Genomic DNA, 11,694 nt, shown 5'->3' with positions numbered 1-11,694 from the left:
ATCGTCAATTGATATAGCGGTTAACCCATATAAACCGCTATTTCATTTGGCGGTTTTGCGCCGATTATTTAAAAAAAATAGATCGGTTTACCATACTGACGTGGACGGTATTGTGGAAATTAAGTTAGAAAGTAACGTATTTTGAGAATTATTGGATCTTTATGCAATATTGAAGGAAATCGCTCGTGAAAGATAATAAGAGATAAATTTTGTTAGGAAGTAAAAAAGATAAATAAAACGCAGTAAAAGATAATAATAGAAAAATAAAAATATACTCCCCCCGTATTTATTTAAGAGATACACTTGGCCGGGCGCGGGTATTAAGAAAAAGAACTAGTGTGTGGCCCGAGCGTTGCTCCGGGTTTTACTTTTAGTCGGGTTTACGTTTTCGAAAAATGTGCCCAATTTTAAAAGATTGTATTTTACATTTATATGTGAAAATATGACAAACATTGTAGCTAGTTGAGATGGTAGGAAGTGAAACTTTTAATCCATGAGGTTTGATGTTTGATCATTGCTACATGCTTTTTTGGTTGTCAATAACATACCATGATGCTTATTAGTGGTGACATGGCGTAATACGGAGGGAGTCTACGTGATACATATACGTTTTCACAAACGCCTTTTAATATATTAGTATAGATTGAATGAAATAAAGTAATAAAACAAGTGGGGTTGGGTAGATATTTTAATAAGGAAAACAAGTGGGGACCATGTCATTTTAGGGGGTGTGGGATGGTGGTGGGGTGTAGATAGATTATTTAATTAGATGGTGGGGTTGATAAGTTACTAAAAATGACAAGTGTATCTCTTAAATAAATATGGCCGGAAAATGCAAGTGTATCCCTTAAATAAATACAGCAGGAATATAAATAAAGATCTTGTAAAAGATAATAATATATAAATTTTGAATTTTTTTAAAAGATAAATAAAACTCAGTAAAAGATAATAAGAGAAGAATAAAAATAGTTAAATAAAATCCCGCTAAAACTGTTATACTCATTGATTATACAAACAATAAATGTTAGCTTTAAATCTAGTCTGTTATAAGATTGACACCTCTCTCGCACAAGTAGAAGCAAAACGCAAACAAGTAAGAGGTTGTCTAGGCCACTGGTCACCAGCGACAAAATCATCCATACCCACCCCCCCAAAAAAGAGGAAAAGATGGTCTACCCTTAAATAAATGTGTAAAAGTGTTGCTAACTTGTTATATACCGTCATCAGTCATATAAGTATTGTCATTGTTGTATATATACTGTCATTGTTGTATTAAAATACTGTCACAATCACCAAACAAAAAGAAAATGAAATGAAATAGAAAAAAAATAAGGGACCACTTAAATGAATGAGTAAAAGTGTTACATATTAAATGAATGGATAAAAATATGTTTACGAAGTGTTATATAAGTAGTGTCATCGTTTTCATAAATATTGTCATTGTTGTATTGAATTACTGTCATTGTTGTATTAATTACTGTTATTTTTATCTATACTTTATAACTTGTTTGACTTTTCAACGCATTGTGTGAAAATACCATTTTACCGCTGAATATGGACGATTTTGTCATTGGTAACAAGCGGCCTAGACAACGTCAACAAGTAACGACCTCCCAAAACAAATGAAGCATATGCCTTTATTTTATATTTTTATGTGAAAATTCCAATTTTGTTCTAACATGATCATCCTTGCTGTACACAGAATACGGAGTACTTGAAAAAAAAAATGATTTGATTTGCCCACTTAAAAAATGACACTTTGTTTTTTCTTTTCTCAGTTTAACAAGTAGGCATCCTCCAAATCATGGGCCCATGTCAGAATTTGAATGTATTGATGGCAGAAATGGCAAATAGACCGGCAGATGAGATTTTATTTTTATTATTTTTTGCATAAAAATACGACGCTTCTCTGCCTATCAAAAAAAAAAGTTAGCGGAGATCCCAAATTTTGCAGAGAAAAATAAGAGGAAGAACAACCCACAAAAAAGAGGAAAAAAAAAAGAAAAGAAAAAAAGAGGCAGCTTCTCTAACTTCTGGGTCAACTTAATCGCATTTCTTTCTTGTAAAAGAGTCGATCTTTTTTTAGTTTTTCGCAATTTCTGAACTGGGTTTGTTACAATTCGATCAAAATTTCAAGAATAGATTTTTTTTTTTTTTTTGAAATTGGGGTTGATTAGGGTGTTAGATTGATTTAGAGGGAGAAAAAGAAGATGAAATTTAATCTGGGATTTGTGTGTTTTAGAGGATTATGATACATGTTGAATCATAATCATTGTTGTTGTTTGAATAATTATTGTGATTATTGTTGTTTCGGGAGCAATGTACAATAGTAATCTGAAGGGGGTGATACTGGCATGTGTGTCAAGTGCCTTCATTGGGTCTAGTTTCATCATCAAGAAGAAGGGTCTTAAACGTGCCGGCGTCGCGGGCCCTCGTGCTGGTGATTCTCTCTCATTTGTGATTAATTGGTCAAAATTTTATAGCAACCCTTTTCAGCATTTTACCTAACTATGCCTAAAATGTGTGTTAATTGTTGTTGTTTGTGTTTTGTTTGATCCATTTAAGGCAGTGGTGGTTACGGTTACTTGATGGAGCCACTTTGGTGGGTGGGAATGGGCACTAGTAAGTCACTCTCCCTTTCTGTTTTTGATTGTTCAATGTTGCTTAATCGTCATTTTCCGTTTGTGATGTTCAATTTATGAGAAGAGACAATCTAATGGTGGTATAAATATAATGATAGCATTGTTGAACACAACGTATTGATTGATTCGAGTTCGTGTCCATAAATAGTACGATTTTATCACGGGTCTCTATATTACGATTTAAGTTTCTAGAGCTTTTTGTAACTTCAATTTGTTGTAGAACTAGCTATCACAATTCCCATGCAATTGCAAGTAATCACTTATAGTTCCTACCGATTTGAAAAATCTAAGAAGTCATTTGGTTATGCTGTTCAATTTATTGTTGTTTGATGTTTAATGCTATGGTATTCATTGTGTCTGTTTCCTCGAACCAAATTTGATCAGTATTGTGTTTAGGAGTTTTCTTGGGGCAGTTGGAGATGTAACCTGTTCTGTAGATCTCTTTGTGTCTGGTTACCCAGATTCAATGTTCTCATTTCTGCATCTTGGGTTTTTATGTTTGGGCAGTGATTGTTGGAGAAATTGCTAATTTTGTTGCTTACATTTATGCACCCGCTGTGCTGGTGACACCACTTGGTGCACTGAGTATAATTGTTAGGTAAGTTTAACTTGATTGTGTTTGCAAGTTATCTGTTTTTTTTTATTCATTTTAAATAAAGTTGTGGTTGTTGAACTATTGGAACTGCCTTTTGTGAATTGGTTCAGTGCGGTGTTGGCCCATTGCTTATTGGATGAGAAACTGCAGAAGATGGGGATGCTTGGATGTCTTCTCTGCATAGTAGGCTCAACTATCATTGTGCTTCATGCACCAGGAGAACGTCCAATAGATTCTGTTGATGAAATATGGGCATTAGCTATTCAACCAGGTCTGCTCGTATACTTCATTCTTCGGCTTTATGTCCATTAGACCTTCAGCTTAACTCTCGTTTTTGTTTGTTAATCCAGCTTTTCTGTTATATACGGCATCAGTCCTAGCGGTTGCATTGGTACTGATCTTGTATTGTGCTCCTCGATATGGTCAAACCAATATATTTATTTATATAGGCATTTGCTCGATAATTGGATCACTGACGGTAAATAACTTTTGCTCCGTAGTTTGTAACTTTGATGTTCATACCTTATTTCTATTTCGCATCCACTAAGATCTTTAGCTTTTTGCATTACATGCAGGTAATGAGTGTGAAGGCCATTGGTATAGCAATAAAACTAACCCTGGATGGTGCAAACCAATTCAAATACTTCCATGCATGGGTTTTTGCGATGGTTTCAGTTACATGTATCATTATTCAATTAAACTATCTCAACATGGTAGGTATTCCTTCGAAAACAATTAGATTCCGGATGCATTTCCCTATTTTGTAATAAAATTTCTGCAAGGTACCCTCCCCCCTTCTGTAAAATGTACTATAAAAACAGGGCACCATCCATTGTGTTTAAAGATTTCCCCTGTTTCTAAGCTTTTATTATCTTGTAACTATGAGTAATTTTTAGATTCCCCTAATTTCTGAGCTTTTATTCTCGTATACCTGGAACCATCTTGTTATAATGAGGTCTTGCCAAAATGACTCGTGCTGAAAGAGAAGGGTTATCCCTCACTCAGAATTTGATACAAATTAAAGAATGGGGGAAGCACCTTACATATGGCGGCTTCCTGTCTATTCAAGCCCCCCGCCCTAATCCCTCTAATTTAAATGTTTGCAAAGGCCAAATATAAGCCATGATAAAATGTCAAAATGCTACAAAGACTTCACTATAGAAACTTATGTGTTCAACTGAAGGTTGGGTCATCACTCATATATTTCCGAGTTTACTCGCCTCCCTCACTCAGAAATTTCTCCATGCTCTATGTATCCATGGCCAAATACTTGAAACTATCACCAATCTCATATTAACATGGACTAGGCCCACTCGGTCACAATACTAGATTTTCAGAAGATTTTTAAAGCAGTGTCATGATAAGAGGAAAGTTGACACTGAGTTTTGAGCAATTGCAAGAGGGAACTGAATATTCTTTGGAAAACGGGGGATGATATTAGCTTGATCCTGCGAATTTTGTTTGTAACTTCTGTTGCATATTTTCATACTGAAATCTTCATATTGTAGAGGACTAGAAACATGTTTACACTCTGCAGATTTGATTCGAAGTTAAAGTTATTTAGGTATAAGCTTGAACTTTAAACGTTTTCTTGATTTAGTTGAGTTTCTAACAATATTATTAAATTATGGAAGCCCATGGTTATTACAATAACAATTGTAATTTTGTTGAGGATGGGACATTCATCAACTTCATCTTGTTTTCATTCAATAGTCTTAAACTTTAAGTCAGACTCATGGCAAACTTTCAGGCTGTCAATACCTTTTCATGGTGGTTAATATGATGTGCTAATTGAAAATATTTATAGGCACTTGATACATTCAATACGGCAATGGTGTCTCCCATCTATTATGCGTTGTTCACATCATTTACGATTCTTGCTAGTGCAATTATGTTCAAGGTACGCCCTTTACACTTGCCTGAACCAGCATATAATACATGCAGGCATGCTTTTTCAACTGTGCACTGACTGTTCAATTTATTTCTTTCTTTAATTCTGATATATAGGATTATTATGGCCAAAGTATAAGCAGTATTGCATCAGAGCTTTGTGGATTTATTACTGTGCTATCTGGAACAGCGATCTTACATAGTACAAGAGAACCTGATCACCCATACATTACAGGTACGAGTATATGTTTTTTGTATGTTTCTGATGTTAGAATAAGTTCTGTCGTCGGACTCTTAACTTCACTGTGAATTTGTTTCTGCTGAAAGTTCGTCTGATAATAAATGGACAAGTGTTCAAAGTTACAAACAGTATGTTTGGTTTTCATTACTAATCGATTTAGAAGGAAAGGCTTGTTCAGCCGTAGAGAGTAATATTTATGGTGAGGCACTGTACCTGGACCTTATTATATTTTGTAAAAGTATGGAACTATATAACCATGAACAGTTGATTGGTCGTAAACTTTGAAGATTCTTGTGCAGAGGACAACATATGGTACATGAACAGTTTTGTCAAACTAATAAAATCTAAGTGTACAAAACATAGAAAAGAATTATTGCTATAGGGCTAGAATACAGAAATATACTTCATAATTTCATTTCATTTTCCACTGCAGCTACATTGTTTTTCTTCATATGTGTTCTTGGCTAGCAATGGCATAACTTTTTGGTTTTGTCCATTGTATCACTGATGTGGGTATAGACGTAACTATGCTCTCTGTGCCTAGTCTTTACTGTAAGTGTAAGTGCTGCTTTTGATAAAATGGGCACTTTAGCACTTCATTAAATGGCTCTAATAATTACGGGGAAAAAATGGCTCTAATAGTTGATTAAAAAAATTGCGGCTGTGCACATCTTATTTTATTAGTTCCTAAAAAATTTGGTAGACTACATCAGAATTTCAAATTGTTGACTTTGTGCTGGGGTGTATAGTGAAGCTGGGGGTCCCAAAATTAGTGAAACCTAAATATTTTAACCTAGAAAATTTTCCAAATAAAGTGGAGTATCGGAATTAATGATTCTCCAGGGAATGTTTGCCTTGAATGGCTTGGAAAGAACAGGTAAAATATTTCAAGGCTCCTTCCATGACCTTTCCTTCATTGAGGTTATATGCAAAAAGTCGAACGAGTTTTAAAGCGGACTACTTTATTACTCCTACATTATTAGTTGGAAAATTCTTTGAGTTTTTTTTTTCTTGAATAATTAAGGTTTTTTTTGGTGTACCACCCGGTTCATCCTTAGGGCTAATCTGGATTTGGGGCAAGTTCTGGGTGGATAGGTACTTGTCCCCTCCCAATTGTTGTTGCTGGGGATCGAACACGGGGTCCTCCCTACCAAGTTCAGCTCCAATCACCACTGAACCAACAGACAATTGGTCCTGAAAATTAAGTTAAATACTCCCTCCGTATTTATTTAAGAGATACACTTGGTTGGGCACGGGTATTAAGAATAAGAATTGAATGACATAAAGTAATAAAACAAGTGGGGTTGGATAGATATTTTAATGAGTAAAACAAGTGGGGACCATGTCATTTTAGGGGGTGGGAGGTGGGGGTGGGGTGTAGATAGATTATTTAATTAGATGGTGGGGTTGATAAGTTACTAAAAATAGCAAGTGTATCTCTTAAATAAATACGGCCGGAAAAGGCAAGTGTATCCCTTAAATAAATACGGAGGGAGTATACATTACTTTATGTTATTTATCAAAAACATGAAACATTGAAACATATTGGAAAATTCCTGAGTTTTAACCCCACAAAAATACTGGGAAAATTTGTCAGATACTCTTGGAATGTTTTATAAGTGACTTCTCGTGAGAAACTTTTTCCCTCTATGATTTTTTGTTTTTGGGAACTACCTATTAAGACATTTTGGTAGCACAACAATACTAAATACCGGATTCTGGTGACTTGAACTAATTTCCAGTGTTGACCCACGTCACCTCATGCGACTTTTTTTCCCTTTTATTCCTTTTATTCATTCTTGTCTCCCAAAATTCAAGTCCCTGTTAACTCCTCCATCCTCTCTACAATGACTATTCATAAGTTGGCTTTTCCTCTTGTTTGATTATACCTTGTGCTACACTGCTATATAACATCTACAAGGTCCACAAAGCAATATCTTGAACAATCAGTATCATAATAATACAACACGTGGAATCACATGTCAATACAATGCTTCTGTAATCCCATCAAGTTGTACTACTGTCATTTTAGTTTCACGGTTCATAAAAGAGTGAATAGTGCCAAATTCATAGGGACCAAGAGACCTATTATGCTGCAGATGTTCACTGCTACTACCTGGTCTATTAAAAGAACCCAAAGGATTAGCTGGAGTTAGGCCAGAAAACTGAAATCAGTTTCTTGGGTTTATTAGTGTCAGGTTGAGCCGTTGAGACAAAAACGGGTTCATTAGGAATAGAAAAACCAATGGCAATCTATCTTGTCTTTTCTTGATTTGGAAGCCATGTTATGGCAGAAGACCTCAGGGTCCGAACTGATGTCGCATTATTGTTCCCAGGACTCAAGCTTCTGGTACGCCTTAAATAAGAGATCGAGATTCCACAATCTGAATTGTCATTTCTCCTATCATCTCTTGCAGTGCCATTATCTTTCTGTCTCTCACTCAGTAGTTACTTAAATTGTAAAAAAAGACTGAGTTTTTAGTCATCACACAGCCAGAAATAAGATAAACCCTGATATTACCAATGTAACCAAAATTTGAGGAGAAAATTGATGAAGCAGAGAAGCCTTATACTACCTGATACGAAAGTCAGAGAATTGTCTGGTGGATTCTTCAACTTGCTGTTATTGTTGCTATTGAATGACTGAGACTCTGGGAGATTAAGAGACTTGAGAAATGAGCAGACCTTATAATTGAAGAAGAGGGAGTAGATTAGGGAAAAGGAGGGCAGAAGAGCAAAAAAAGGTCATTTAAGGGGACCACGTAGGGATTGTGGCTGACTCATTGTTGTTAAAGGTAGTTCCCTACCAAAAAAATATAAATGGTAGTTTGTCAATAGAACTCACTCGTAAAAAGTACTATCTAATAAAGTTTCCTACTATAATTTCGAAGTGTAAGTGTCATAAGAAATTTGTCCTATTTGGGTAAAGAATAGATTTATTTAACGTCAAATGGATGTAGAATTTTTTTCTAATTTTTATGTATATTTTAAGATCATCAATGATAATTAACTTGTGTTCCATTGCCTTACACACAATATCAAAATATTAAAAAAAACCTTGATAACCATTTGGATGGTAATTTGGTATGACTGTGTATGATTTCATCTTGTGGGTAAACAAAGTAAAAGCTGCGGAGGAAGAGACAAGAAAAGATTATGAAGGACATTTAATATGGAATTCTAGTTGGAAATGGTTATTTCTTATACACCGATAAACCTTTAACACCCAACTCATTATTGTGCAACCAAGTAGTTGCTTACATTATCATAAATGTTAAATATGCAATGTTTTTAAACAATCATCTTTAGTTTCCCATATTTTCATTCGGAAAGTACATCAATGGATTTGCAATGGTTTTTGTTTGAAAGGCTTCAATTGATAGGAAGTCAGTGAGTATAGGTGAATAGTGTGCTAGCCCATTAAAGAGGGTATTTTTGTAAATTCAGATGCTAATCACAGTTAATAAAATCGGTTACACCATCGTTTATACCATTGTTTGATTATGTATAGAAATTAAAGGCTACCAAAGAGAAAATTCTTGTTTTCATTTTACCAAAGAGAAAAATAAGAAACTTAAGGTTACCAAAGAGAATTTCCCCAAAAAAAAAAAAGAACAACAGAATTCTTCTAGACATTGATCTTACTTGTGTTAGATTTCAAACTGTCTAAATTCTCTTATTGTGTTTGAAATTCGACTAATAGCTACGGTGTAGTTCCCAGGTTGACAAACAATCGTGAATGCCTACCATCAAAGTTCAGTTTTACCTATTTCAAGAGGAGCCGAATAGAGTTAGTGCATGTAACTTATTGTGTTTTTCACCCCTTCTTTTATATCTGAGGCTCCTTAACCTCCGTTATACATGAAATATCTACGAATGACAAAGAGAGACTGTCTTCTAATGGAAATTCCCTGGCCCAATTCCTGTTGTTTTCTCACAAAGTCGGTGGGAGTTTATTTGAGGTTGACTTGAAGTCTATTTTGTGGTTTGCCTGCTTTGCCGTTAGTTTACTTCTTTATAGTTTCCCTTATCTCCTTCGGAATCCCATGGGTTAAGCGATTTTCTAAGTAGTAGTTGTCGTGGAATTTTCCCTTTTCCACCTAGAAGTGAAAAGAAGACTGGAAGCCCAAATCATATATAGGTTGATTTTTTTTACTCATAGTTGCCATTTTACTACTACAAAGCAATGAATGTGATTGCTTTTAATTATATGAGATGTTTTTTTCTTCCTCTTGTATTATGCTTCCATTTTTGCATCAATATAGCTGGTCTTTGATTTCATTTGGTTGGATTTGAGCAATATGTGAGTATTCAAATTGTGAAGATTTCAAGAACAACTTATTATCCTACAACAAGAATGTTAACATGATCAGATGATGAATCTGATCTAGTGACCTACCAAAATCTTTTCACACTTGACTTGGTAGCTTTGGTCCATTTATGAACCTGATCCGTTTAGCATATCTTGAGATTCTAGTAATATCGGAAAAAACATTCCTTTCACTTTGTAATTGTTATTCCTGACACCTTGATTTTGAATGGTACAGATTTGTACACGCCACTCTCTCCAAAGGTATCATGGCATCTGCAAAGTAATGGAGATTTTTGGAAGCAAAAGGATGATGATGGCCAGTCTGCTAACTGTATCTCAATCATCCAGCAGGATTACTTCAATTAGGTTTGAATGTTTTTGTAAGAAGTTTTGCTTTTATGGGGGGGTGTGGAGATGCAGCTTCCCTGTACATACAGATACAGGAGGCCATAATTCGTGATTTTGGAGAGAGTACCTTGGTCGAGGTATAGGTGCAATTTAATTATATACATGCTTGTGCAGAATTATGCATTTTGGGTTGAGCTGATATTTCTTCACTAGCTGTTCTTCTTTGGGGGGTCAATGTAATCCTTCTTGTGCAAATAGGTCTCTAACTAATTACTATTTACAGTATCCACCATTTTAGCATTAGTCCATGGTGGTATGACCTTTGTCTTGTAAAATTTATTGTGCTGTTTTTGCGGGGTAAAAGATAAAGTTAACCCCCCCTTATTTTTTACTACAGTGCTTCTTAATTTTATTCTTTGGTGCAAATTGTACTTAATTAGAATAATCTGTTGTATTTTGTAATTAATTGAAAGTGAGAATTTTCATCTGATTTTGGTAAACCCTCATGGTACTATAATGAAAATATGAAATAACCCTTTTGCTGTAATTTTTCTGGATAAAGCCAATGTTGCTGTGAAGGTGGAAGAATCGCCACTCGCCAGTGATGAAGAAATGGAAGAGAGTATTTAGCCGTCATGGAAGAGTGTTGATGGTCGTGAAGAAAGGCCAGCGTTAGAATGCCAATGGTAAAGTCTCTTTTGAGGTTAAACTCAAGAAGCTAACGTTAATTTCATGTTAATCTAACTGTACCGTGAACGCCCTCTTAGTCTGAACTTGTACTTTCTTTGGCCTAGTCTATAAATGGTTATATTTTCTGTTGATGAGATAGACTAATCAAGCATTGAGACTCAATCACAGACAAATACCCCCTAAAAAATTGCCTCAAATGCTTTTGTTCACTTTATTAAGAATTGGTTATGCTCAAAAGCAAGTGGAAAATAGGTGTGTCTTGTAGTTAAATTAAATACTCCATAGTGTGTGAGGAAAGACTTGTAGGGACAACAAACCAAATAAGGTATGAGACAATAGAAACGTCTTTTAGGGACAGAGGGAGTAGATTAATCCAATATCTCGACTATCAATATGAGTTTTTTTTTTTTTTTTTGGTTAGAAGAACATTGGGGGAAGGGAGGTAGAGGGAGCAATCATCCTGCTCTCCCTAAAAGACCCACTTTTCCCTTTCCGATTCCCTCCTCCTCTTTCCCTCCCTTTCCTTTTGTAAATAAAGTGTAAGATTCTAAGAACACGCATAGACTAAACTTCTAAAACTTTAATTAACTCATATAGAGTAATTATTGATCCAGAAGTTACACTTGTAATATTATTGGATTTGGTTTGGTTTTTGAAAACCACGTGTAGGATGCAAACTCATCGTACAACATTGGAAACCTTATTCGTGAGTCATGGCTACACAAGTACACATTTATTAAGTTAGGTGCATAGTTAAATATCATCATTTGTTATGTAGCATTTTTTTTAGTAGAGTATACGTAGAGTTAGTAGGCTTAAATATTATAAGAACATTCCTTTATCTTTTAAAATAAAAGGATAACTCCGTCTTAAGAAAAATCTTAATTTTTTTTTTCTTTAACGTCACATGAAATTCGCTTAATATAGAGAATACCCTTACAAAAAAATACCTAGCTACAAACCCTAGGAACAACGC

At 34.9% G+C, this 11,694-nt stretch overlaps 1 protein-coding gene across 1 annotated transcript; it reads left to right on the top strand.

The window, feature by feature from the left end:
- The first annotated feature begins 1,850 nt into the window (after positions 1 to 1,850).
- On the top strand, positions 1,851 to 10,518 carry LOC110802589 (probable magnesium transporter NIPA6). Its single transcript, XM_022008030.2, has 9 exons — positions 1,851 to 2,440; positions 2,566 to 2,622; positions 3,150 to 3,240; positions 3,348 to 3,508; positions 3,588 to 3,715; positions 3,813 to 3,950; positions 5,045 to 5,137; positions 5,245 to 5,362; positions 9,916 to 10,518. The coding sequence occupies exons 1-9, from the start codon at positions 2,320 to 2,322 to the stop codon at positions 10,044 to 10,046; spliced, it is 1,038 nt and encodes a 345-aa protein (XP_021863722.1). The 5' UTR covers positions 1,851 to 2,319; the 3' UTR covers positions 10,047 to 10,518.
- The last annotated feature ends 1,176 nt before the right edge of the window (positions 10,519 to 11,694 follow it).

This window comes from Spinacia oleracea, chromosome 4, assembly GCF_020520425.1.
Source record: "Spinacia oleracea cultivar Varoflay chromosome 4, BTI_SOV_V1, whole genome shotgun sequence".
NCBI classification, from domain to species: domain Eukaryota; kingdom Viridiplantae; phylum Streptophyta; class Magnoliopsida; order Caryophyllales; family Amaranthaceae; genus Spinacia; species Spinacia oleracea.
This window is presented reverse-complemented; position numbering and strand designations above follow the sequence as displayed.

Bases quoted from the DNA above. Each gene is read 5' to 3' on its own strand.
- LOC110802589 (XM_022008030.2), top strand. From the start codon at position 2,320: ATGTACAATAGTAATCTGAAGGGGGTGATACTGGCATGTGTGTCAAGT. The intron at 3,716-3,812 runs GTAAATAACTTT...CATTACATGCAG, and splicing joins CGATAATTGGATCACTGACG to GTAATGAGTGTGAAGGCCAT. The intron at 3,951-5,044 runs GTAGGTATTCCT...AAATATTTATAG, and splicing joins AATTAAACTATCTCAACATG to GCACTTGATACATTCAATAC.